The sequence below is a fragment of the Colletotrichum karsti genome (assembly GCF_011947395.1).
Source record: "Colletotrichum karsti strain CkLH20 chromosome Unknown Scaffold28, whole genome shotgun sequence".
NCBI lineage: Eukaryota > Fungi > Ascomycota > Sordariomycetes > Glomerellales > Glomerellaceae > Colletotrichum > Colletotrichum karsti.
The window spans coordinates 158108-185543 of NW_024065928.1; the positions used below are offsets into that span (position 1 = coordinate 158108).

At 54.3% G+C, this 27436-nt stretch overlaps 7 protein-coding genes across 7 annotated transcripts; 4 read left to right on the forward strand and 3 right to left on the reverse strand.

Moving 5' to 3' along the window:
* Positions 1–82: 82 nt before the first annotated feature.
* On the forward strand, positions 83–2879 carry CkaCkLH20_08395 (SET domain-containing protein; the record flags this gene model as incomplete). The annotated part of the gene is made up of 3 exons (XM_038891110.1): positions 83–443; positions 521–2109; positions 2160–2879. 3 exons carry the CDS (start codon positions 83–85, stop codon positions 2877–2879), a joined length of 2670 nt encoding a protein of 889 aa, XP_038743484.1.
* A 711-nt stretch (positions 2880–3590) lies between these two features.
* On the reverse strand, positions 3591–4670 carry CkaCkLH20_08396 (uncharacterized protein; the record flags this gene model as incomplete). Its single annotated transcript, XM_038891111.1, has 1 exon — positions 3591–4670. One exon carries the CDS (start codon positions 4668–4670, stop codon positions 3591–3593), a length of 1080 nt encoding a protein of 359 aa, XP_038743485.1.
* A 2853-nt stretch (positions 4671–7523) lies between these two features.
* Positions 7524–10799, forward strand: CkaCkLH20_08397 (uncharacterized protein; the record flags this gene model as incomplete). The annotated part of the gene is made up of 3 exons (XM_038891112.1): positions 7524–7994; positions 8074–8169; positions 8229–10799. 3 exons carry the CDS (start codon positions 7524–7526, stop codon positions 10797–10799), a joined length of 3138 nt encoding a protein of 1045 aa, XP_038743486.1.
* A 6683-nt stretch (positions 10800–17482) lies between these two features.
* On the reverse strand, positions 17483–19042 carry CkaCkLH20_08398 (ThiF family protein; the record flags this gene model as incomplete). The annotated part of the gene is made up of 2 exons (XM_038891113.1): positions 17483–18663; positions 18712–19042. The coding sequence occupies 2 exons, from the start codon at positions 19040–19042 to the stop codon at positions 17483–17485; spliced, it is 1512 nt and encodes a 503-aa protein (XP_038743487.1).
* A 1506-nt stretch (positions 19043–20548) lies between these two features.
* On the forward strand, positions 20549–22081 carry CkaCkLH20_08399 (uncharacterized protein; the record flags this gene model as incomplete). The annotated part of the gene is made up of 3 exons (XM_038891114.1): positions 20549–21270; positions 21325–21399; positions 21628–22081. The coding sequence occupies 3 exons, from the start codon at positions 20549–20551 to the stop codon at positions 22079–22081; spliced, it is 1251 nt and encodes a 416-aa protein (XP_038743488.1).
* A 597-nt stretch (positions 22082–22678) lies between these two features.
* Positions 22679–23473, forward strand: CkaCkLH20_08400 (dihydrofolate reductase; the record flags this gene model as incomplete). The annotated part of the gene is made up of 2 exons (XM_038891115.1): positions 22679–22813; positions 22988–23473. The coding sequence occupies 2 exons, from the start codon at positions 22679–22681 to the stop codon at positions 23471–23473; spliced, it is 621 nt and encodes a 206-aa protein (XP_038743489.1).
* A 178-nt stretch (positions 23474–23651) lies between these two features.
* CkaCkLH20_08401 (uncharacterized protein) lies at positions 23652–26855 on the reverse strand (the record flags this gene model as incomplete). Its single annotated transcript, XM_038891116.1, has 5 exons — positions 23652–24265; positions 24336–24698; positions 25452–25614; positions 25670–26392; positions 26451–26855. 5 exons carry the CDS (start codon positions 26853–26855, stop codon positions 23652–23654), a joined length of 2268 nt encoding a protein of 755 aa, XP_038743490.1.
* Between the last annotated feature and the right edge of the window lie 581 nt (positions 26856–27436).

A 27436-nucleotide genomic window follows, 5' to 3' on the forward strand; every position in this document is an offset into this window, starting at 1 on the left:
TTTCGCCTTCCTCCTGCGCGCCTGCCCTGCGGAGGGCTTTGCTGATTGCTTGATGGAGGATGAAGCGCTGGCGACGGTGAAGATGGAGGAGGTAAAAATCGCAGACGGCCCTGTGCCGAACTGCGTCAAGATGGAGCGGGACGACAGCAGGGCATCTTCGCGCAACAAGAGCAATCATGGCTCTCGGGCCGTCAGCATGTCGCCTGGTAACGAAAATAATGAGGAGGGCGTCTCGACACCTGGCGCGAACAACCGGCCGAAGCTTTCACGCAAAGCGTCCCAAAAACCCGTCAAACGCGAAGCGCCGCTTTTCACCGATTTGCCCGACGTCACGGAGGCAGCCAGCGATACGTTCCAGGTCATTCCGGACTGTCTATACGGCTCGAAGCATATGGGCTCTTCGGAGCATGATGCCTTGGACTGCGATTGCCGTTCCGAGTGGCGTAAGTCACCCATACCCTCCCTTTCTGCCCGTCGCCAGGCGATTGCCGGTGGCGCCTAACAGAATTTTGCAATACAGAAGATGGAAAAAATTACTCGTGTGGCGAAGATTCCGACTGCATCAATAGAGCGACGAGGATGGAGTGTGTTGTCGGCACTGGAAATTGCGGCGACGGTTGCCAGAACCAGAGATTTCAGCGCAAGGAGTACGCCAACGTTTCGGTCATCAAAACGGACAAGAAAGGTTTCGGCCTCCGCGCCAACGTCGATCTGCAAGCCAACGACTTCATATTCGAATACATCGGCGAAGTCATCAACGAGCCGACCTTCCGACGGCGCATGTCCCAATATGACGAGGAAGGCATCAAGCACTTTTATTTCATGTCGCTTACCAAGCACGAATTTGTCGATGCGACGAAAAAGGGCAACCTGGGCCGGTTTTGCAACCATTCTTGCAACCCGAATTGCTACGTCGACAAGTGGGTAGTGGGAGAGAAGCTGCGCATGGGAATTTTCACATCGCGCAAAATCAAAGCTGGCGAGGAGCTGGTGTTCAACTACAATGTCGACCGCTACGGAGCCAACCCCCAGCCCTGCTACTGTGGCGAGCCCAACTGCACCGGTTTCATTGGTGGCAAGACCCAGACCGAGCGGGCGACGAAATTGCCCCTTGCAACTGTTGAAGCCCTCGGTATCGACGACGGCGACAGCTGGGACACCGCAGTCGCTAAGAAGCCCCGGAAGAAGAAGACTGAAGAGGATGACGAGGAGTACGTTAACAGTGTGCAGGCTAGAAGCCTGAACGAAGATGGTGCACGCAAGGTCATGGCGACTTTGATGCAGTGCAAGGAGAAGTGGATTGCGGTCAAGCTGCTGCAGCGCATTCAGCAGTGCAATGAGGAGCGCGTGATCCACTGTGTCATGCGCATGCACGCCTACCAAATTCTCAAGACCACCCTCAACACATTTATTGACGACCACAACGTTGTCCTTCAGGTCTTGGACATTCTCGACAAACTCCCCCGATTGACCCGCAACAAAATCGAGGGCTCGAAAATTGAAGACACAATCAACAAGCTTGCGCAGTCGGAAAACGAAGAGGTCAGCGCAAAGTCCAAGAAGCTGTTGGAAGAATGGGCAAAGCTGGAGCTGGGTTACCGCATTGGGAAGAGAAAGTTTGACCCCAACGCCCCTAACACGAATTCCTTCCACGACAGGCGCAATCCAGACCGTGAGGAAGATACCACCGCCAAATCAACCCCCGACCCTCTGCAAAATGTCGAGATTCCCAAAGGACCCCGAAGCAGCATGCCGCAGCGGAATCCGCATGTTTTCAATGGACCCCCTAGACCTCGGCGGCAACAGAATTTCCACAGCAGCGGCCCTCTTCCTCCAGGATGGTATCCAGCGAAGGACCAGCGTGGCAACACCTACTTCTATAATGACAGTGGCGCTGTGACATGGCAGCGACCTGCACCCACTGCCAACAAAGCGCTGCAAGAGCAACAGGTGTTGAGAGATATTATCAACAAGGTTACGAAAGAACCCACTCCTAGACCTTCTGCTTCGCAAACACCACAACGGGTAGAAACTCCTGTACAGGAACCGAAGCAAGAGAAGTGGCGATCTCTCCCGGTCGAGAAACAGATGAAGATCTATGAGAACACGGTATGTATTGGCTCGCAACAGGATAACGACCACTCGCTGACGTCCCCAAGCTTTTTCCTCACGTAAAGTACGTCATTGATAAATACAAGCACAAGCTGCCAAAGGACGACCTTAAGAGACTCGGCAAGGACATCAACAAGAAGCTGGTCTCGTCCGACTACAAGAAGAATCGCGTTCAGGATCCGACTGCCCCGTTGGACCAGAAGCAGGCCAGAAAGGTCAAGACGTTCGTCAAGGAATTTTTCGACAGGGCTGTTGTCAAGATGAAGAATCATGAAAAGGACAGAGCCGCCCGTCAGAGCAAGGACAAGGAGCCGAACGCCGCAGGTCTGTCTGCTGACGGAGACGTTACTGTGGCTGACGTTGCTGGTGAAGTGACGCTTTCTGACGATGAAGACGCCGCCTCGACAGGCGATTCAGAAAAGAAGCGTAAGCGTGAGGAACAGACAGCGAACTCGCCGACCATGAGTCCTTCGGACGGACCTTCAGCGAAGCGCTTCAAGGATGGCAATGCAGAGGATGGAGCTCCACCACCTCCGCCGCCCCCGCCGCCTTCAGAGCCGGCCCCAACCGATTCCCCCGAGTCTTTGACTGAAGAGCAACAAGCGCTTAGGGAGCAGGAGGAAGCTCTTATGAGGGAGAACGAAGAGGCCGAGCGGGACGAGGCCACCAAGACCCAGGAACCTTTCCGGGTCAATGGCGGCGTACTAGTGTCTGGCGAAGGTGAACCTGCTGATATGCTTCGGCAACGAGAGGTTCTGGGTCATTAGTTCCGGGACAGGACATTAGGATAACACCAACTGACCGTCAAAAGAGGGCCAACCGAGAACAAGTGGGACTCGGTGTTGTACGTACAAGCAGGCACATTGCATTTTGGAAGGGACTCAGCAGACCCCAAGCACTAGGTTGCTGTCATTGTTCTCAAATTTTCTTTTCTTTCTCATGCGGATACTACAAAACGCGGTTATCGACATTGCTCAACGAAGCCGCCATCTTTGGTATTTATCAGGCGTGTTCCGGTGGCATAGGTGGGCGAACAACGGACGGACGGCATTCCCTCGGATCGGCAGGGGGTGAAAAGGCGTTGCTTGTTTTTATTTACTTTTTTTCTTCGGGAGTGTCAGGAACCCCAAAAGCATACCCACATCACTATACGCGTGGTCATGGCATAATGGCATATTGATACTCTGCAATGGAACAAGATTTGTGCAAACCCGAGGCCGTCGATTGACGGACCGGACTCGGGGCACAGTAAACAACCAGATGGATATTTAAATCTTTTGACCTGTGAAGTCCCAACTTTTGTCCTGCCCTTTTTTCCCCAGCCTTGAAACGCCGTTTGACTATGCCAGATTAAGGTTGCCTTGAAGAGGCTGTCCAATACCGGGTTGCTTGCAGTCGCATCCCAATACGGATATTATACTATGCATTGAACTGAAGTCGTCGCGATTCGACAAAGCGCGAGAAGACCACACAACCTCTCAGTCATCGTCATTCTCAAAGTCGGACTCTTCGCTACTACTCTCGTCCCCTCCCTTCTTCCTCTTCTTCTGCGCGGGCAGCGCCTCGGGCGCCTCCCCCTTGCGCATGAAGACGTAGCTCCTCGCGGGCCTCTCCTCGCCCTTCCACGCGGCGCCGCTGGCCTCGCCGGACCTCTTCTCGCGCACGACGCCGAGGGTGCGGGCGTGGCGGTAGCCCGGGTAGGCGGAGGAGTGGAAGCGGAAGCTCTGGAGGGCCTGGAGCCCCGCGTGGCGGCCGAGGTCCTTGACGTTCCACAGGGTGTAGGGGTCGCCCTCGAAGAGGGTGACGACGAGGGTGCCGCCGGGGGCGAGGGAGGGCAGGGCGGTGGTGAAGAAGGAGACGAGGAGCTCCTGGTTGTAGCGGACCTGGCGGTTGCGGTCGGTGGACTTGCCGCCGACGTGGGGGAAGTTGAAGAGGATGCGCTTGTAGAGGCCGGATTTGGTGGTCACGGAGGTGCCGTGGTGGGATTGGGTTGTGGTGCGCTTCGTGAAGGGTTTCATTGTGCGGGCGTCGACGTTGTAGAGGATTTTGTTGTTGTTTGGGGTTTTTGGTGTGGCTTCTTCGTCTTCGTCTTCGTCGTCTTCGTCTGCGCTCGCTTCGTCCTCGTCGTCGTCGTTTTCTTGTTCGTCATCTTCCTCCTCGTCTTTTGACTTGGCGGACGGCTTCGTCTTCGCGCCGGTGATCGTCGCGATGTTCTCCGCGGCGTGGGGGTACTTCTCCAGCAGCTCCTTCTCGTTCTTCTCGAGCACGGTGGCGGTCACGTTGCGGCAGCCGTGGTGGGCGGCCAGGCTCGCGGCGAAGCTGAGGTCGCCCTCGCCGATGAGGAGGATGGCGTCTTCGGGGGAGAAGGGGATGACGGGGTCCTGGTTCTGGTGGTATTGCTGGTGCGCCTTCTTCTTCTTGGCCGCGGCCGCCGCTTCGTTGGCATTGTGGGCGCCTCCCTTTTGGGGCTTCTTCTTCGAGGGAGGGCCTGCCGGGCCCTTCTTCTTGACGGTGTCGACGAAGTGGTTCTGGTGCGTGATCTTGCGCTTCTTGCCCATTGTGCTTGTTTGAGGGAGCAAAGACTTGACGGTTCGGGCCGGTAAACAGTTGGTGAGGTTTGTTCCGAAACGGGATGCACTCGGTGGTCGTTGCGACGAGGGTTGGTGTTGCTATCCGTGGTTTCGTGGTTCGTGGTGGTTGTCCGGCGCCGAATAAACTTACCCCACGGTCACCGAACTTTTTTTTTTTTTCTGAGAGGTCGTTGACCGAAGGTGAGTGGCGCCGTACCGCGTCCGCCCGCGTGCCCGCGCCCCGGCGGCTCGGGAATAGACGAGGTTCAGCCGTAGCGCGCTCTGAGGTGCCTGCTGGGCCATTTCACTTTGCGAGAGAGAGAGCCACCACCCCTGGACGGGGCGACACCGGATTATGGAGAACCGCAGGGGGTCCGATTGGGAAACTGGAGACCGGCGGTCGAGGTAGATTGTACTTTACCACGTTAACAGAGCTGTAAGGTGCCAGTTCAGGGACTTTGCTGTGGGTAAGAAGCTTCTCCACACACGGAGTGTTGTGCGGTGTGGACATGATTTTTTTTTCTTCCTGACCCTTGATCTGTCTTTTGCTGAGAGGAAGAAGTTCGGTATTCCTGCGAGGTGACGTTGTTGCTAACTTCTTGGGTGTGTGTTGGTCTCATGGATTTTTGGATTTACTTCCGCTGACTGATGGATGGTTTGGGTTGCTGAATTTAGGGGTCATCGTCTGTTGCTTGTTAAGCTCGTCTATTTTTGCTCCCTTGGTGGACCGAGCATGCTATTGATGAGGCTTACAGAACCTTGAGTGCTGAACGCCTTACTTCAGTAGCAGACGCAAGGGAGCATTCCCCAAGAACAAGTGACGGGAGCATTCCAGGGATGTGTTTGCTCTGTTGCTGGAGCGAGCGGTTAACATTTGGAGGACTCATTCATGAGTGTCAACATATCGTTTTGACGACGCGGAAGAAGGCCGCCCCCAAGTCCCTACGTAATCTGATACCACTTCTCCTCGCATCACAGGATCTCGTTGGTCGTCGCCAACACTGACTTGCATCTATCGAACAGGGCCTTGTTGGAGGCTGGAGGCTGGAGACAAGACAGAGAGAGCCGGCTGGAGCTCGGGATCTGGGCAGGAAAGGGCCCACTTCTCGGACGGGACCAGGTTCTGTAAAAGTGCACCCCCGTCCGACTCGTCCGAACATGGGGACTGGGGGCGAGAGTGAAAATGTCTGTTCCGTTGTTGTTCTGGTGAGATGAAAGCCAAACCGCATGATAGGATGGACGGCGATAGACGAAGGATTAAACGCAGGGTGAGATAGATCGGGTTTGTGACTGACTTGCACCAACCAACGGTGTGGCCCCCCGTTGCCAGACCGGTGAGATGGAAGAGTCCACGTCGTGTGCGTGGATTCTTGATCCGGGAACGGTCGAAAAGGGCAGCACTGGCTGCTGGGTGGCTTTCGTCACGTCAGAGGGATGAGAAAGGCACACACGCACGGCGCGGGAGTCGGAGGTCGGGGCGGACAGGCCACATCCTCGCTGACAACAATTTGCGCTCTCTTTCTTTGATGCTGAACGCGCTTCAATGCTTGTTTGCTCGAGAGTGCGCTGACTCTGTCTTCTGCATCCGGAGTGGTTGTTATGCGACGATGCGACACCTTGGCTGGCAATGCTCGTCGTCATACACAATCAATCCCGTTAGACGCCAGTGATGATAAAGCCCGCCTAAATACCTAACGCCGCGTAGAGCGTCTTGTCTACCCGGAGCGGGCGGTAGTGAGGAGCAATGGGCTGAATGAAAGGATGAGACTACACGTCCGGTCAAAATACCTCTGAGCTTGTCATTCATTACCCGCCCAAGATGCATTCTTGGTTGGTTGGCCTGCCAAGTCGCAAATGCCCCCGTTTCGAGGACCTGAGCGGCTGGCTTGCCAGCAAAGCAGAACAGAGCAAAGCAAAAATAAGTCATCTCAGCAAAGGCTTACCTGACTCCGTGGTGACCTGCGGCGGATTAGAGACCGTGTACGCGACAGCGACAGCGACAGCGACAATAATGGTAGGCAAACTGCCATCTGGCAGCCCTTGAAAGTACCGAGTACCTTTGCAGTCCCGACAGGGGTAAGAAACTATTTTCGGTTATCGGATTATCCAGGCCTCCGGACAAATCAGCGCCCGGGAAATCCTGTCGACTCCTACCAGATTGGTGTAAGTGTGTGCAGGACAGTGCTGGGCTGGGCCTTGCCTTTCCGCCTCGCTGTAGCAGGGTGGTCACGTCTGCTCCTGCCAATGCTGCTGCGCTCCGCCTGAGTCTGTCTGGTATTATTTGCAAAAGAGGCAGGAAGGGGAAAAAAGCTGCAATCTTTCGTCCACGCCCCAACTCGACAACTCATTCGCGCCACTCCAATATCTACAGCGGGAGTTGCGGATGCTTCTCATCTTTATATTGATCACAATTTTATCTCGCCTAGGCTGGTCTATCATTGAGAAATTTCAGGTTGTTCACGGAGACTGAGAGGCCAGGCGGCTGCTTTTTCTTAGCCCACACCCATTACCGGCCGGTCCAATCCACACCCTCGTCTTTCTCCCGGACACTCTCAGCCAACAACGAACTTCTTCAACCTGAAAGCTCTACATCTTCCTCCCTCGGCAGAGACCATCTCGCAGGCTCACACGTTCGGGAGCGACTGAATCACCGGCGGGCAGAGAGTCTATCGATTTTTCTGTCGCCCGCCCGTCTCTCTCACATCCCCTTCCCTCACTTACGCCTGCCTGCCTTCACTTCATTACACAATACCCGCTCTCACTTTTGCCTCCACTTACCTTACCCCCATTTCCCTCCCCAGCTCTGTCACGTATCTTTCATGAACGGCCATCACCGCCAACATGTCAGACACAGAGACTCCCGAGCAGTCAGGTTCCACGCCGACGCCTCAGCCGACGCCCAAGGCCAAGGGCAGAGGTAGGGGCCGTGGCAGGAAACCCGCCGCTCCTAAGAAGGAGGTCCCCAAACCCGCGCCCACGGCCGGCACTGGGCGACGCGGCAGGTTCAAGACCTTCAGCGACGACAAAGTCCAGGCCGCCTACGAGCGTCAACGCGAGCTCAAGGCTCATTATGCCAATCTCGCCAATGCCATGAAGCCTGCGCTGCAAGACTTGGTCACGCGGTCTGTTAAGAGACTGACCCGTGACGACGACTACTATCAGTCAGTGCCAGAGTTTGAAGTGGTCAGAAACCACCTCGAGGAGCGCCTCGCCTCCAGGGTGAGCGTCGCCGAGAGGAAACTCGCCATCGATCAGAAGATGGTCATCGGCGCCAAAGAGATGCAGCGCCTCGCCGTGCAAGAGATTTTCGAGGTATGTTGCGACACCCGGACTGACATGTCATGTTTTTTACCCCGGCCCTCCGCTAACTGGCGGTGATCCGCGGCATTAGAACGGACTTGAAGACCTCGAAGACAGATTTTTGAATGCCCAGATCCATCGCCTCGACATTCTGGAGTATCTTCACGATCACGGCCTGCCGATTGACGTAAGTATTTTTCATCTCGCTTTTTGTCGTGTCCCAATCTTACTCACACGCCGCCTCAGCTCGTCGATGGCGGCTGGAATTACAAACCCATCACCGACAAGGAAGCCTCAGAGTTTGGCGTCTACGAAGTCTACGTCGACGGCCATCTCGTCCCTTACCCTCAGCTCATCGAGGGAACAGAGGCATACGCCCTTCGCCAGGCTGCTTGGGCCGAGCCTCAAAACAAAGAGCCCGCGGCAGCGCCCACCGCCGCCGCACCACGGACCAAGCGCAAGGCCAGGGATCAGCCCGATGGCCAGCCCGCCTCCAAGCGTACCGCCGGTGATGTCGCGCCTGCTAACCACATTGCGGGCATCATGTCGGCACAGCACGCTCATGTCGAGGACGAGTCTAATGAGAGCACGCCGGCTCCTGAGGGTCCGGTTGCCGCTGACCAAAGGGAACCTCCACTTCCTGCAAAGGCGTCAGAGCCGGATGAGTACGGCTGCAGACAGGTCAACCGCCCAGCTGCCAAGAACGGTGCCATGATCGCCAACCGCATTATCGTGCCGCCTGCCTTCCAGTTCGACGACGACGAAATTGGTTATCGCGACTCAACAAATTCCGCAAAGCATGGTGCCACTGTCGCCAAGCGCGGCAAGTACTTTGCCAAACCCAACTCTAACACCTGGCATTACGATCCTCTTCTTGCTCGCTGGGATGCTCGCCTCGTTGAAGACGATGACATGGATAAGGAACTTGTCGAGAAACATGGCGTTCATCCCCGCTATGGCTACTTCCTGCCCACCAGCAAGAACGAGGCCGAACCTCCCAAGCCGGAGGCAGAGGCCATGCAACCCACTGTCTATCTCACGCCCTCTGGCCTCACCATTCACGCTTCTCGCTATGTGCCCGCTGCCAAGGTTGAGTTTGCCATTGAGGACAAGCCTTTCCAGGACCGCATGGGCAGTTTACTCTCTGCTGTCTGCGACGAGTACGACATCTCGGAGGAAGACATCGAAGGAGAGGAGCTTAAGCAGCTCAAGGAGATTTCGGCAGAATACGCCGAGGAAAGAGCACTTGCCGAGTCGATCAAGGAGTCCGAGAGCGTCGAGGAGACACCTGCTGGCTCGCCTCTCCCCTGCAACGATTCTTCTCTCAACATCGCTGGTCTCGACGACCTCGTTAGCGCTGCCGAAGCTGTTGAGAAAGAGGAGGCTGATGCCCAAATTGTCGAGGAGATGCCACCCGTTGTCCAGCCACCCACGCCGGCCAGAACTACTACTCGCGCCTACGATGCAATTAGGGATATCTTTGGCAATTCTGAGCCGGCCACGGAGTCTACGACGCCCGTCATCCCCAGCGCGTCACTCGACACATCTGCACTCATGGCTCTCGCCGACGCTTCGACTGGTGAATTACCCCCTCAACGCGTCGACGTCGTTATGGATGATGCAATTCCGATGCACGATGATATTCCTCCTCATCATATGGAGCCCACCTACTCAATGCAACCAGTGCATGATTCTCGGATGCCGATCCCCCCTCCGAGCAATTCCTGGGTTGAACCTCGTCTTGCCTCCCCAGGCCCCGACAGTCACATTCATCCTTCTATCGAGCACCAGAACCAGTTGCCTCCCGTTCGACCGGTGGAAATGTCCCAGATGAGGGCCTCGATCGAGACTCCAAATGACAACCGCCGACACACAATGTACGCGGAGCACAACGCTCCCCCTCCTTACTACGAGCAGCAAATGCCGCCTCCCCAGCAACAACAACATTACCTGCCTGTGGACCCTATGATTGATCCTCGCCTTTACTCTGCCCCAATGGACGGTCAGCCGCCGGCTGGACATCATGAGTACCACAACGCCGCCTACAACCAACCCCAGCAACCTTACCCTGGCATGCCGATGCAGGGCGGACCGATGGGACCTGGCCCTCAGCAAATGCAGCCTGGCTCCTCGTCTCGAATGCCCTTCACTAACCCTACCCAGGACAGGAGCTCGCCGTTGCCTCCTCTCCGCCCGTCTCGTGGACGGAAGAGCGCTCCTGCCGCACCGGAGAGCATACCTCCTGAGCCTCAGCAGGTTCAACAACAGCCGCCGCCCCCGTTCATGAACACCAACAGCGGCTCCTTCTACCCTCCGGGTCCCCCGAGGCCTTACCACAATGGCTACACCACCGAGCAGCCCGGCATGCCTATGATTCAACCGTACCCTCCGTACCAGAATATGCAAGGACCTCCCCCGCCTCAGCAATCTTACGGTCACCCGGGCATGTCTCCCACAAATGCCGCCATCGCTCCTGCCCAGAGTCCTCCTTCGCTGCAGTTTGTTCAACAGCAGCCCAACGAGCCACACACGAGAAGTCGAGCTGGTAGTGGCTCTTCGACGCCCAGCTCTGCCGGCAACAGCAGATACCCAAAGCTGGCGCCTGCGCCGATCCCTCCCCACCGGGTCGGATGGCCTACTGGACCCGAGCTGCGGACGGTCCAGTACGACTACAAGGAGAACATCAAGGACTACGCACCGACCGAACCCCCGCCGCGTCGTGCACCCATCCAAATCCGTGGCTGGAACATCAACAACAACAAGGTTCAGCGCCAGCGACCTGAGGAGAACGGAGACGAGCGCCGGGGCTCTCGCTAGAAGCCCGAGCCCAGCCCTCTGTCACAGTCTACCTTTCCAGAGCCCAGCCTTTCTGTTGATCCGCCACCACGGATCATAGGGCGATTACGCAGGTCTTCTCCTGTGCCGGAGCCGTCATGGCATAACTCACTGGCGCCCACCCCTCCTCCTACCGAGCGGAGGCCCAAACGGGTTAGAAAGCCCACTCGAAAGTCCCTCGATACCTGAGGGCAACTCGGCGCTCATTATTATATCAGCACGGCCATGCACACTCAGCCGCTGTCAGCGAACCATATCTTATCAAAACTTGTCTCAAGCTTCGTGAGACTGCGCCAAGGAAGGACTTCAAAACGTATCTAAACCTTGGGCCAAGGAATACCCTTTGCCGGAAAGTCCGGACAGGGAGTTGAACACAATACTTTTCAAGAATTTTTGCAGAGAATGGGATAGGAAAAGCGAATCCGTTTTGTATTTTTATCTTGATTACCTTTGGCTTATACCAGGGAGGTGATGCTCTCCCATCAGAGAGACACAGGAGCTAGGACTGAAAAGTCGGGATAGCTCCATAGAATATGGAGCCATTCGATGCTTCCTCGGATATTGGGAGAGAGCTAGGGCTGAAAAGCCGGGTAGTGCTCTCAAAAAAGGATATGAGAGCTAGGGCCGAGAGGCCGAGGTCAAGGGACCTCAATACATCTGGCATGATAATGAATACGACATGGCTTTGATTTACATCTCGACCTGATTTGCGTGATGCGTGACTGTCAAACTTGGAGGTTCAGTGGTATGTAACGCGGCTCTATCAACTAAGATATCTACACTGGTATGGCCACCTCCAGTGCTGGCGTTGAACAACTCTTATTGTATCGTCTTGAAATCATGTTCGTTAGGTTGGCAGTGTCACCGTTGGGGGCCTTATCCAGTATAAAACACCCGTTGGTTTGCCAACACGAGTTGGTGTGGCGAACGCTGAGATGAGTCATTCCGTCGTTGAGTAGTAGCAATCAGTCATCGTCGTCACTTCTTTGACTGAACAAGTCCCGGAAGCCGTCGTTGATATCGCCAAAGTAGAATCATTGGCTTGCAAACGAGCATCTGTCTTGGGTTCGTTTCTATATCTCTCCTCGTCCGTCCTGTTGTATTCTACATGTAATACCTAGAAGTCGACGCACAATACAAGCCAGTTCGTTTCCTTCTTGGCAAAGATGCTGCATGCGGTCATTCTTCTGGCATGGTATTGATCTTTGGTGATCTTGAACTCGCACGACGCGGAATCTAATCATCGTTGGTTGTGCTCCAGGCAGCTACCATCACTAGCGAGGCACTTCTTATATTATCACAAGCCATGATTCGGGCTTGCGATGTCTGGCGCCCTCTTAGCATGACGGCGTTGAGGGCTATAAGAGCATCCATCGCTCAGGGCCGAGAAGCAAATTGACATCAGAAAGAAAGCCTTGGCGGTAATGCGCGGTGCGTATGTCTTTGCGATTCTTTGCGAGGTCTTCGCACATTCCGCTGCCTCGGGTGACGGCGGTGAGCTTGCCCGTCTTGTGGAGTCGGAACGCCGAATGAATGAACCGCCACCCTTCAATTGTCAGGCATTATCTGTCTATTCGGCTCATCATACTTTGAAGACGACGACGATGACGGTCATCGACGGCGGTTATCAGCCGCCACCGGCGATGATGGCGGGTTGGTCCTCTGTAATGGGGGTTAAGGAGTGATGCGCGATCTAGGTAATCCTAGCTCTCGCGGAGGGATTGGGTGGAGAGGAGCTACCGCTCTCGTGAATTCATTTTGGCTTTCTTCTGTCTACATTCTTGGTCAACGCTATGTTATATACATCATGGAATCGCCCATAACACCCGTCTTTCAAGAAAAGCTGGCCGCTCAAGCTTGGAACTACCCCTATTGGTATGACGTGCCGCTCTTGGGGCACATCTCATGGCATGGCTCCAAGGCAAAACCTTAGATGCTCCTCCTTAAGTTTAACACGGCATATCTTGTCTGGATAAGTCGAGTCCCATGAACAGCGGAAAGCCAAAGACATACACAGATGAAGACGGTTCTGGGTCGTGTCTCTTTCTTATCGGGGCTTTGGCTGGCTGGCCTACCACGTCTAATCGAATTGAAAGCATTCGAGAACTTCAGCTAGGGCGTCTCGGAGCTGGTTTTTTCCAAGCTTGACGGGTAGGAGAGTAGGGATCAGGTCAGGACAAAACGGAGCTCGACAATTGGATACTCTGCTGAGGATCATTTTGGAGATCATTCAAGGACTGATCAGACGTCAGTCAGTGAATAGCATGTACGATAGAGAGCTACTGTGCGATGATGCCGACTTCGCTCCGGATCATCTTTCTATCATGGCACTATAAAACACCGAAGATTCTCGAGTCCTTGTTGGGGTCACGCACACTTGTAGTGACACGGATCTCGTTTGGATCTTGGAACGAGAGGAGTGAAAGTTGACATCTCCATACCGTACGCGTGATATATATGGACACAGATGTTACTTGAAGCCCACCCAGCTTAGACTCTTGGAGGACAAATCGTCCATGCTTCCCCTGATCTCTTTTCGTTTCCAACTTATTCGTTCACGATTACCCGAGAAAGGGGCAATTCACGAGAACCTTAAGAACCAGAGTCTTTCGGGAGCCTTCGATGACATCTTGGTTGAGCCAGTATCTACTCGTTTCCAGTTTCGCCTCGTCTGAAGCTGATCTACATTCAAGACATCGATGCAATTGCAGCCAACATTTTGTCGCCCTCCAGGGGTAAGTTTTCCAACGTAGGCTTTTATATGCTTTTGAAACAAGATCTCTATGCGTAATTTGATGTCCAGGTTTGTCTCGCCCGCGTTCAAGCTCGATCGCCAGCTATGTAATTATGCGAATGGTACGTAAAGATAAGGTAATTACATGTCACATCCTAAGAGAGAACAAGATAGTAGGTGATGTTTCCTTTCTTCCTGATGACTTTGGAAATACAACTTCAGATATAACCAGTAGAAACATACGTGACGTGCTCTTTTTACGCTGGTGCAACCTACGAACCGATATTCCACCCGCAATACTTTTGAGACAATAACAAAGAATAGAGACACTGTAACAGGCTCATCTCATCTGTGAGGAATGATTCGGGTTTATTAATTTTACGCCAGTCGACAATAGCCTTCTCCCTGAAGCGCAGCTGGGATCTTGAGCTAGCTCATCTCATCGGGAGACGTAAGATGAAGACACATCACAGCGGACCCATGCTGAACAGATCAAATGAGCCTGTTTGATGAGCAACGCCTTACTTCAAAGCATCATCTGGTTATTGGACCCCTTATACTCTGGTGGCTACAGAAAACAAGGACGATCATGGCGGGATGGCTTTCCGATTGGTATGGAAGCGCATCTCGTGCTTTAGAGACAGTTCTTCGACCTCTTTGCATTCACTTGACTCCGCAACTTGGGTTCTTATCCAAGGAAACGAATTCAAAGAACGAATGGGACGATTGATTAAGGAGGTCGCTGTCTTGAGATGGCTTTGGTTCTTTTATTGTCCAATAATCTGCATCGAGGTACGGATATCATGGCTTCAGTCCGTCAAACCCGGATTGAGGCTTTCCAAGGTGTATATCGGGATCGTCTCGATCAAAGTCCGCTCAGCTGGCGCGGTCGATGGTTGGGAATCGAATGAATCCTGATGCGTCAGAAAAGTCTGTCTCGACAACTGGAAGTTTTGTGTTTTGAGGAAGAGGCCGTCCGTCCTAGGGAGCTGTTCATTGCCTCGTCTCTAGTGATCTCTCTTCATCTCCAGGTTATTCATCCGCGACAGAGAGAGAGGCAGGGATAATTTTCTACAACTATGTATCTCAGGTGAAGGCTTTTTTGTGGCTTACGTCGAGACGAGATCAGAAACACTCAATATTTGCGCCAGTCCTACACGTAACACGGATTCAAAGCCAGTGATCTGTCGTGGACTAAGCCCTCTCAAAGCTGTGATGTCCTTTATAGCAATGTTCAAATGAATGAGGTATTCTCTCGGTTAACATTTGAGTGCAGGATCAGGTTCGCTGGAGGATTACGGGACCATAAGGCCCTTGACACTTAAATATGTCTTGTAGGTCATGCCCATCGTCGCAGAACTATATCGAGTTGTTTACAACTTCAGGTCTCGGATTACCATCAATGGCGACAAGAACGAAGCTCGATGAGTGATGATAGGGCTCTTGGTGGGCAAAGTCAACCGTGCCTGGATGAAACGGAACTACACTGAGAAGGAACTCAGTCTTGGCCTGCTTTGATATCCATCTTAGACGCTGGACTGCCTCAAATCAAACAAATCCTACAGCATGCCCATTTCTGATGTCGGCTTCCAGATGATATCAAAGGTGTTAGGGCTTCTGTCAATGTTGCCCAAACATCTCTCATATGCTCCCCAGCTTCCATGGGCGGCTTACGTATGGAGTATATGAGGGAATCGTACTTTGACCAGATGCGACACCTAGATGAAAACAAAACCTGGGGCAGCCATGCTGAGACGTGTTCAGTGAGAACAAAACACGTATGCCTGTGTTCCCTTCAAGGAAGGTTTCTTCCCCTGACGAGTATACCAGTACCCTTACATACACAAATAGCTATTACAATTGTACAGGTATTCCATCCCTCATACTCTCGAGACAACAGCCAGAAGAAACGTGATGTTCTAGTATCATCTAGATTGTTTCAGAAGATAAATGGGGTTCATCGGACTGATGGTGGGCAACGGCGATCTGTCTGTCGTACTGCTGCTAGAAACCAATGCCTGCAAATCATGAAACCAGGTGCCAAGGTTCTGGCGGGAATTGCATCATACAAAAGATACTAGATATATAAGTAGATATACGGCTAAGGCGGCAGGCACACCTTCCTTGTCTATTGGTGTGCAAGGACAATATAGTTCAGCCGTTAACATGGTGACGCTCGTAACGATGTTGAAGCTACTCATAATCATAGCCAACTAAGCATCCATGGACGGCGATCCTCCTTCACTAGCTAGCGCCGCCTCGTCCGCATTAGATCCAGGCTATGGCAGAATGTCAGCATCTTGTTAACAGCTTGGAACAACAATGAGTTGGCAGCCTCATTCACTGGGTTTGACTCAAACAGTTCCATGAGTAATGCTTTCATTGGCAATGTCTTTGACGTCATATACTCCTAAGTCCAGTCCCATGTTCCTCAAGTCTCCACGGGCTCTGGACTGTCATTTCCGTCCACATATACATGTATTAATATACAAGAGAGGACAATAGAGGACAGGGGGAAGGGCCGAGGGTTTGGCTTACCTTAAATCAGTCAACATAGACACAATCATAGAGCATCAACACTAAGCTCCACCCCCCTGTCGTTCAGTATTGTATACACGACTGGTCGCCAGCAGAGCCCCAACTGATGGAGCACTTCCAATATGAGCGCACTAAGCATTGCATTTAAAGCTCTGTCTTCGTTACTTGCTAGACCGCAAACATGCCCTTACGGTAATGACAGCAAAGTTAAGAGTTCAGAGCAAACCGTGAGTGGGCGCTCGAGAAATACTGGCATCTCATCGAGAGACTTCTGGAGACAAGTACTGGCATATTGCTATGGGCACGTAGCTAGCTACAAGAATGGTGTGCGATGGTAGTTTTTCCCTGGCGTTGATATCATAGGCTTCAAGATCACTATTCGAGCAATGCTCTGAAGGTGGTGGTGAAGTTGTTAAGTTCGCGATATCTGTGGTAGACCCAGGAAGCGTCGCACGCCTTTGCCTTTCGCAAGCCGAGATGATTTATAACCGCCAAAAAGAAAGAAAGATTTGAACATTAAGCTGCAGTTTCTCCAGCAGCTATGGTAGAATAAGTGCGGCGTAGAGAATGGCAAGAAAAAAAAAGAGCAAAAAAGCCAGAAACCCGACTCGAACTCACGGCCTTCCCGGGTGGGAAACGTTTCTCAAAAGGACATCAAGGTGTGACATCTCGTCGAGCACAAAGGAAGTACCTCGACATGGCCCTCCCATACAAAATCAGCGGCGCAAAAATGCAAAAAAACAATGAGACGCTCCCGGAGATATGTAGAGTCACCAAATTTTGTTGAATTAGCCGAACCCAGGCTTACACCATCCACCCTTAGACCATGTTGCAACGTTCGCCGTACTCATTGTTGACGGCAAAGGAACTAAACGCACCTAAGAGGCTTCCCACCCAGACTACGCAGGACGGATGACTTTTTCGTTGCCGTTCGCTGCACCACACCTGCGTGTCCTCGCTAGGAATCGTTGCCCGCAGAACAGCTCGCATAGCCGTCGTCGACCCGAGCCTCTCGTAAGCATGATATTCCTCATGGGGCTACGCAAGCGCTCGTTGCATCACGGAAACACGGAGAAATTATTCAGTGACTGCATGCAAGCATCGTCGCGAACATGCCACATTGAGTTACACAGTTGGGGTCGCATGGTGAGCCTGAGCAAAGCTACTTCTTTTCTTCTCATTACTGTGAAGCTACTATTACAAGTCTCCGAGCCGTTTCCCTCTTCGCATGGGCGAAGGTATCAAGATGAGAATCCTGTAACTCAACTCCTCGCAAGCATATTGCTATTGTACAAACTGGAGAGGGAGGCTGCCTCTTGTCCTGAAATCTCTAAATACGGCGGATGCGACCGCCGCTTTAACATTGTGAATTGCAAGTCCGCATGTGGCTGGTTTACTGAGTCATGATCGGGTTACCACCAAAGTCCACCGTGCCGTCCATATTCATCATCATGCTGGGGCCAGGGACCATGCCACCTCCGTTGGGCATGAGACCACTCGGCCCAGCGAGCGAAAGCAGACCTCGACCGAGCTCGCCGACGGGGTGCAGTGGGTAGACGGAAGACTCCATGCTGTTGCCATCGAAAACAACCATGTTCTGAATGGGCTGCTGAGTCTGTCCAAGGACGTTGATGACGTCCTGCGCGAGTTGACCTCCGAGAATAGCGGTGACAGGGGCCATCTCGCTGCCGATGTTCTGCAAGAAGCTCCGAAGGACCTCAGATTTCAAAGTCTCGGATGGAAGACCAAGCTGGGCGTGCTTAGCCGTGGCGAGCTTGGTGAACAGGCCGAGGTCCTCCTTGTTATGGTTGGGCAAACGACCGCCGTTAAGGACCTGGAAGTCCCAGAGAGCTCTCAAGCAGGAGAGCACAGGGCTGACGGCCTTCTTGCGACGCTGGCTCTTCGCGTACTCTTCAGGCAACGTGGCACCGTCACTAGCAAGGTACCAGGTTGAGTAGAGTTCGCGCTTCGTGACCATCTCGATGTTCTTGCCGCCCTCCTTCTTGGTGTTCACGGTGACAACACTGCGGGTCCTCGTCTCAGGCTGCAGTTTTGTCGCGACGTTGCCGAGATCCCTCTCAATGACGTAGTCGTGCTCGATCAGATCGGAGAAGATGAAACCATACATGCCATGGGTACCAGCAGCGTAGAAGGCCTTCTGGTGCAGACGGGTGGCGGTGTTGATGATATTGAGGGAGTCCGGGTCGAGGTCGGTAGCGATGACGATATCGAATCCTGAAAAGTAGCTGGTTCCCTTAGACTTGATGCCCTCGGCATCGACTTGGACCTTGACGCGCGGGTTGAGCTTCTGGATGGAGGCAGCGGCAGCCTGAGCGCGGTTTTGACCGACGTGGTTCTCCTCCTCAGAAAGGAAGAATTGTGAACCGAGATCGGACTCTGAGACGGCAGCACCATCGAGAATAGTGAGAGTACCAATACCAGCCAGGACAAGGTTCTTGGCGATCTCGTTCGCAAGGGCCTTCATCGTGATGAGAAGGATGTTGGCATTGCGGATCTTCTCCTGGGCCTTCATACCCCAGAGGCGGATCTGACGGTCGTAAAGCGCGATCTCATCTAGATTGTGTCAGTTGTGAGATGGAACGAAGAGTAGGAGAAGCTTACCTGCGCTCATTTCATTAACAGGAATATTCGATAAGGCGCCGTTGTTCAGGAGCATCTGCTGGGCGTCTGGTTGAAGAAGCGGCATGAACATCTCGCCGCCTGGGGGCAGCATGCCGGGAAGGATCTCAGGCATGGCTCCTGGGATGACCTCCTGCAGAGCTTCGGGAAGAACCTGGTCCATAGGCGCTTGCAAGTTGTGATGGAATCCGTTGGCCGCGTCAGGCATAGGATGAGTTGGGATGGACATTTGCTGGGGCGGCGGCGGCGCGTTGTTGTTAGGTGCAGGCGCCTCTTGGGCAGGCTTCTCCTGCGGTTGCGCTTGACCTTCCATCGTGAACTGAGATATGTCAAGAGTAGTGAAGGAAGGTACGATGAAGCGCGGTCGTTATGCGGTTCGGACGGAATGAGCCGATGGCTGATTCGTCGGACGTCTTCTTGAGATGAGTTTAGGCGCAAGTACCGACTTGCGATATGCGCAGGCGCAGGTGCAGCGAATCGGTAAAGGCAAAGCGAAACCGATTGGGTGAGCTCGGCTGGGTGGAGAGGTGTCGCGGATATCGCAGCTCCCGTTCCCGTGCTACCTGCTGTTGCTAGTGGAGGAGAGATTGAATCGCTTCAAAAAATGTCGCCTGCTAAAGAGAGTTGATGTTGATATAAAGCAAGAATGGCCTCAGCTCATGAAGCGAGGCTGACAGCCAGTGGTTCGGTTCACTGAGAGAAGCTTCAGCAAACAGAAATTGTTAACGTGACGACCAGGCACGTCCGACACAGGCCCCGGAATGGCACGGATGACGCGCTAAGGCCATGCTTAAGTGGTACCTTGACTCACGTGCAAGACAAGTGGGAATCGCAAGTATCTGCTAGCATTTCCAACCGCCACCTCCTTCCTTGCATCACAGGTTCATACAGGCACGGAACCCCGCGATGGACAGGGCCAGGGGCTTACTTTAGCGGGCGTATCAGGGCGATCCTACCACTGACACCGACCGCCTGTCCGTTTACTGCCTCCCGCTGGGTTGGACTTTGCAGCAGCTTTCCAACTTCCATCATCGACCAACCAACTGCCTCCGCCATCTGTCCTGCTGACGACACACCAACAAGCTGCCGCGACGGCTCTTCGCGCCAGAGACCTCTGGCTTCCTCGAAACACTTCCTCTTACAGACCTGCCGACTGTCGAGCGCACCAGTCTTTGGTTCCAGCGATTGAGGATTCACAAATACCTTCTGCGTGAGTTCCCCCCCGGTGGAGGAGGTTCCGCCCTTGCCTTCGAACCCTACCCTCGGCAGCCTAAAGCCACGAACCGCAAAGCTTTCTCGTACGTTGCCTTGGTTTCTGATCAGTCTTCCAGGTCTCATCCTTCGACTGGATTGCTACAGATTGTCTCGCAGTCGACCTCGTTTGCAAACCCAAGCGGCATCAAATTTCACCGAAACCACCGTTCGCGAACCCACAATTCTTACGTCGATTCGACCGCTCATCCTTCCAAGCCTTCCGACTACCTGGAACTCAGGCACAGGAAACGAACAACTCCTAACTGACGGTTCTCCTGGTGCTTGCGACCCGGGCCTTGGTATCGTTCCTCGTCGAAGCATGTCGTCGCAGCGGCCGGGCCCGAGTCAGAATTCTCAACGACGAGACAACGACTTTCCACCCCTACCGCCCCTACCGCCACATCGCAGGCTAGAGCAGTTGCTATCTTTGCCCACACCCCGCGCTCATCCTCCGCCCCCACCTCGCCGTCATTTGTGGGAAGTCGAGCCTGACACTTCTCGGGCAACTCAGCAAGATCCTGACGAGGCGGAAATAGAGGACATACTCCGATTCGCACGACGAGAAATGACCGATAGAAACTTCCAGGCCGAATACGACGAGCTTCTGGGTAACTTTGTAGGCAACACGTTAAGTGAACTCACGCCGTTCATGTCTGGACCAGAATACAACCCGAACCTGGACCGTACACGGAATCGAGGTGCTGCGGCCAGCGTGCTGGAAACCCTGCAGCGCGACCAAAGAGAAGAGGACGACTCCCGGCGCCAAGCCACACAGCTGCCCCCGGTTTTTGGATACAGGACCGCTAGATCTCTGAGCGGTCGGCAGCGACTTGACGGCACTGAGGACGACCTGGAGGCGGTGAGGGCCTTGTGGAACAGAAGAGCGCAATATAGCTCGTCGCCCTTCTCTCCACCTAGGATGCCTCCCAATCAGTCACCGCGCAACCTGTCGCCGCTTCCTCATTCGGAAGAGTATCCCGAAGAGAATCGTCGGGTAAAGAGGAGGAAGCTGGATTCTGAAAAGGCCTCGCAGGCTTTCAAAGGCTTTCGTTATGGGTGGTATGGGCAGGTGGAGCCTGGTCAACTGAAGATGGAAATCATGAGCTGCGACGGCGGCTTGTTCGAGAATGCGCCTTCATACGCTCATGAAAACATACTAAGAGACGACAAAACTGTCTACTGCACGCAGAGTAACCGATGCAATATCGTCCTAAAACACCAGGGCTGTACGGCCTTCAGCCTGAAAGAGCTTGTGATCAAGGCACCCGCTTCAAACTACTCATCACCGTAAGTCGATTTTTACAGTCATGAGCATGCGGAAGGCGGCTGATGTTCTAGCAGTGTGCGAGAGGGCATGGTGTTCGTATCTATGAACCAAGATGAGATCATGACGAGGACGGCAGCATACGAAATACAGTACGCCCCACTGAGGTCGGGACGAGCTGCTTCTACAAGGCCGCTGGCTCCGATCATATCCATTCGACACCATGAAGACGGTACCACAGTGACTAGAACACATACGCGACAGAGACGACTGTACAGCTTGGGGGCGGGTGAGGACGAAGAAAACGAGCAACGGACGGCACAAATCCCGGCGGAATTTACTAGCCAACCACCGCTTTTCAATGTCACAACTGAGTGTAGTTACGAAGAGACGGACGACGAAGACACGCCGAGAATCTCTGTCAACCGGCGCGCACCCAATAGAATTGGATCACTGCCATTCGAGAGCGACAGCAGTGACGATGGCAACCCATTTGCATCAGACGAGTACGGTTTTGAGGACTCTTTCAATAATAGGCGTCGAGACCCATCGGGTGGCACGTCTCTGGCAGAGGCCGTGGAGGCGGACCAGATGGCCACCCAGGAGGCTGTGCGAGCCGTAGGCGGTGAACTCATGGCCCCCCATGCAAAGTTCTTCATCGAGAAGGACAAAAGCAAGTGCACCATACGGTTTGACCCCCCAGTATCGGGGAGGTTTATTCTTCTCAAGATGTGGAGTAGCAGCCGGGCGTCCGGCAGCAATATCGACATCCAAGCAGTACTCGCCAAGGGGTTCGCGGGACCACGATATTTCCCTTCGGTGGAGTTGCGTTAAGTCAATGGACGATGGAAATACGACAAATAACACATATTTCTTAATCAACAAAGGGTGGTTATAGTTGCTCACGAAGGAACGTCATATGGAGTTACGGTTTTCAAAGGGGTGCAATTGGGCTCCTAAGGTGACATGAATAGTCACATTATTATACCATCCACGAATTGATCTGAAGCTTCATCATTAGAGATTTGGATGGTTGCAACCTGACGCAAGGTCCAGTATGAAGAGTGCATGTCCACCTTGCAAATATGAATATCTGATTCATTCATTTGACACACAATCGCGATGCACTCTATCTGTCCTGAACAGGCTGATATCAGAGCTAAAAGCGATTGATTATATGTGAGATGTCTCTGGTGGTTAAGTCCGATTTGACGGTTCGTCGGAGCAACCCACCAATCGCCCGCCGCCCGTAGGCCATTTCGGTCGTCCCGCAAAAACTCAGAACCAACAACCCTGAAGTCCAATCAACCATAACGACGGCTTCTCCTCTCCCCTTGTCACTTTGAGAAGAGAACCAGACAAATAACGACTTTATCTTTTCTTGTTTCGTCGTGCTTCACAAGGAAAAAAGGTCACCGGATCAAACGCAAAATGAGCCACGAACTCACCCTCATCGTCGCGGCCACGCGCAACATGGGTATCGGGGCCAAGGGCGGTCTCCCGTGGACGGGACTCAAGAAGGAGATGGCGTACTTTGCGCGTGTGACCAAGAGGCTTCCAGCTCAGGTTAGTATACCCCCGACGACGCATGTGCATCATCATCGTCGTCTGTCGTCGTGAGAGCTTCTGAGCATACATGGTGTTTCGGCTACCGACATCACTTTGCATCACTACCCAAGCTCGAAGCAACTCAACTGGAGGAAAAAGAAATCTTGCCGTCCATACTGACCAGCGATATAGGCTCCCCCAACCGCAAAGAACGCAGTCATAATGGGCCGCAAGACATGGGACAGCATCCCCCCGCGCTTCAGACCCCTCAAAGACCGCCTCAACATCGTCATCAGCCGCTCGCACCCGGCGACCCCTCAACACCCCGAGGACGTCGCGAAGGGGCCCGTCAAGGTCGATTCCCTCGAGCAGGCCCTCGCCTTCCTACGCGGCCGCCCCGCGGGGGAGGTGGGCAAGGTGTTCGTGATCGGGGGCGCGCAGATCTACGGCGCGGCGCTGGGGGTTCCGGAGGCCAAGAGGGTGCTGCTGACGCGGGTGACGAGCGATTTCGAGTGTGATGCTTTCTTCCCGCTCGAGCTTGGCGGGGATGCTACGGCGGAGGGTTGGAGGAGGATGGGGAAGGAGGAGCATGATGGGTGGGTTGGGGAGGAGGTTGAAGGGGGCGAGGTCGAGGAGAACGGGACGAGGTATGAGTTCCAGATGTGGGAGAAGGCGTGAGGTGGCTTCGTATTCAAGATAGAGGAGGAACTTTTTTCAATGCCATTCCCGATCCCGATGCGTCTTTAATATGCTGGTGATTGTACAGAATTACAAGAAAGCGTACCATACCCTCCGCGAAGGATGAGTTCCGATGGTATACACAGCGACACCAGGTTCCGACTCATACAGACTCATCTCACAGCACCTTGGCAGCTGCCTCCTTTAACGCCCCAACATCATCGTACACAGCACCTCTCCTGTCAGAAACCGGCTCCGGCGGCGGCATCTCCTCCCCCTTGGACCCCAGCTTCTCGAACTCCCCGGCCAGCTCCGGCCCGAACGCATCCACGAGTCTGAACATATCCTTCAGGTCCCGCTTGAAGACGGCGCGCGGGTCGACCAGGAGATCTTCGACGGCGCCGGCCTCAAGGTCGCGCAACGAAGCACGGATCCACGCGACGACAGCGGCGACCTGGCGCATGTCGGCGTCTTCGCGGGACTTGAAGAGGTTTCGCCAGACGGCGGCGGCGAGGACGCGGTCATCCTTGACGACGCCCTCGTCGTAGGCGGCGATGAGGCCGCGCCACTGGACGAAGATCTCCTTCAGGTAGCGCTGGCGGAGGGCGGAAGAAGTCATGCCGTGGTTGAGGTGCATCATGCGCTCGCAGTCGAAGAAGAACTGGTCGATGAACTGGTGCTGGAGGGCCTGGGCGGCGTCGCGGTCGAGGCAGCGGAGGCGGGCGAGGACAAGGTACATGTGCAGCATCGTCGTCTGGGACCAGGAGCTGAAGGAGGGTTGGAGGTCGAGGACTGTTTTGGCCAGCGAGTTAGCATATGCCGTGAAGCGCACGAACGTAGCGGGGGAGGGGAAACTGCTTACGATCGAGCCAAGGACCCTGGGCCTCGCCGACTTCCTCGCCGTCCTCGGTCATGCGCACCGTCTCGTTGTGACGGTCTTGCTCTGAGATTTTGTACAGCGCGGGCTTGGCGCAAGCTCCGTACAGCGCCTCGAGACGGGAAGTTGTCAGGGACGCAGCCATGGTCTTGGGTGCTGCGGCAAGCATGCCGGCGCGGATGGCCTGCTTGAAGCCCGCGTTTCCGGCATTCCGTGATGCGGCGGACTGGCTGAAGTGTCTCCTCCCGGTCGGCTGAGCGGGGCTTGTCCGTGTCGTCGTCGTCGGTGTAGAGGAGGTTATCGCCGCCAGGCGGGGAAGGGAGCCCTGCGCCGATGCGCTCGAGAGGTCTGCGGTGGCTCGCAGGCTCCGAGCCAGGAGCCGGGCCTGATAACGGCAACTTTGACAGGCCATAGTTTGTTTAAGTTGGTCTGGATGTTCAGCAACGCATGGATTTGGCGAGACGGAGGATATCGGCGAATTGGGGGCGGCAATTGGTTTTTGCAGCTCGGGCCGTATTCACGAGACTTAAGTCTGAACGTCATCTAAAAAGTTCATGAACATCATCGAATTGGAAATTTCGAGCTAGCGCAGATGCCAGGCCGGCGGAACTTCGGGTGATCCGCCGAAGCACCGTGTGCCGTTTGTCGAGTGCGCACAGTGATGATGTCCATTGACCGAACTCAAGTCATCTTGCCTTCTCGTCCCTTGCAGCAGAGTTGTGCCGATTCCAACACTCCGTTTACTGATCATTTCAGATGATTCAACTCGGTAGACGGAATCCGGATCTGACATTTGAGCGCGCCGGGTAAGATTACTCTGAGCCTGCGGGCGAATCCAATCAGAATACAGTTTGCGCCATATGAGACCGTCTTTATTTGCGTTTATCGGCAATTCTATCTCACACAAGTGGTGATTCCAATGATATAGCGAGGATGACGACGACAAGCTTCGTCTCGTCTTTTCGTATTGCTCTAGACGCGAACTCTGAGCCTGATAACGAGCTGGGGCGGAAGCATCCGCCTCGCTTCCGCAACTTCGTGGTTCGTCGCTAATGAATTTCCCTTATCGAAGTTTGGAAAAAACCAACGATGCATTCGTACCACCAAAGCCAAAGCTATTAGACATGGCTACGTTGACCTGTTTCGCTTGTGCTTTGAGGGGTACCAGATTCATGGATCCCCCGACGTCGGGGTTCTCGAGATTTAGTGTAGGCGGCACGACATCCTTGAAAGAGTCAGTAGACATGTTCATTTCGGCCAAAGTCTGGGGAAGATAAGGTTTCGGTTTCAGAAGCGAATAGCCGCGACCTAGGACTCACCTCCGCCACTGATAACACGGCGAACATGGCCTCGATGGCGCCAGCCGCGCCCAGTAGATGCCCGACGGCTCCTTTGGTGCTGCTCACAGTGACCTGCGACTCGTCCGCGTGGCCCTCCTCGCCCGTCATGATACTTCGAATCGCGGAAGCTTCAGCCGCATCGCCAACCTGCGTCGCGGTAGCGTGGGCGTTGATGTAACTTACATCGGCCGGTGGGATTCCCGCATTCTTTAAAGCAAGCTTCATCGCGCGAAACGCGCCTCGACCGTCTTCTCGCGGAGCCGTCATATGATGTGCGTCGCCGCTGCAGCCGTAGCCTTTGACCTCCGCGTAGATGTGAGCACCCCGGGCCCTGGCGTGCTCCAGTTCTTCCAGGACCAGGACCGCCGCACCCTCCGAGACGACGAAACCGTTGCGGTCGCGGTCGAAGGGACGACAGCTTGCGTGGGGGCTGTCGTTGTAAGCCGTGGAGAGGGACCTTGCCCTCCCGAAACCCGCAAAGGTCAAGGGATGGATGCAGGATTCCGTGCCGCCAGCAACCATGACGTCGGCGTCTCCAAAAGCAATGAATCGCATCGCGTCGCCTATGGAGTGCGCTCCGGTCGTGCAAGCCGTAGTGACGGCGTGATTGGGGCCTTGTAGACCGTATTTCATCGATATATGGCCGGCGGCCAAATTGATGAGAATCTTGGGGACGAAGAGCGGCGAAACCTTCTTGTAGCCCTACCCGAACAGACTTTAGCTTGGCTACGCTCGTCGATCACTGATGGTCGAATCTCACTTGCTGATTGAACGCCAAGCTCGTCTCGTAAATCTCCTCAAGATTGCCAATACCACTGCCCAGACAGAGGCCCGTTGCTTCCAGATCGTCTTGGCTTTGCGGTTTCCAACCGGCATCTTTCATTGCCATGTCCGCACAGGCCACGGCGTACTGGGCAAACTTGGACATGCGACGTTGTTCCGTGGCGTTGAGCCAGTCGGACGAGCGCCACTGCTCTGGACCTGTGCCATGGCTGGGGACTACACCAGCAACTGTGCTTGTCAGGTCTTTCCACTGCTTCTGAGGCTCGAAGCTGGCCACGCTGGTGATGCCCGACTCTCCAGCCAACAGACGATTCCACGTGTTGCGCACGCCGACCCCAAAGGGTGAGACGACACCAAGCCCTGTCACGACAACTCGTCGCATGATGCGGCCATGTCCAGGGTGATGATGATCTGTGTGGTCACCTTCGCCTCATGGACGCACCGACTAATAATCGGTGTGAAGATAACGGCAAGGAAGGGAAAAGGCGGGGGAGGTGGGCTGTTGGCGTGATTTTTCGATAACGTATCAAGAAAGACGAGGGTCTGTCTTGAGGCACTGCCAGCGTGGGAAGTGAGTGTCAAGTGTCAATTCGCCAAGTCGGCAGTGGCAGGTGAATCGAAGATTGAAGTCAGAACAATGTTAGAAAACTGCTGCAAACTGCAGGAAGACGCGGTTAGGCCGTTTCTGCTACGCCGCACAGATGCAGTTTAGCGCACCCCGATAGGCAGGTACGTACTCTGTACCGATATCTTATCAGTGCGGCTGCTGCTGCAGGGGGCCTCGCAGACACTGTGCTGTCAGGGGCAGTCATAGCGGATAGAGCACATTTAAGACGCCACTGGCACAGTGTTAGAAGACCCTGACAGGCGGCCAGGCCTAATTACAGCGGGAAGCGGGGGACGCTACTGCGGTACCTAATGCCGCCGCAATTGGGTCCTGGGCCCCGGATCTAGCCAACGAGG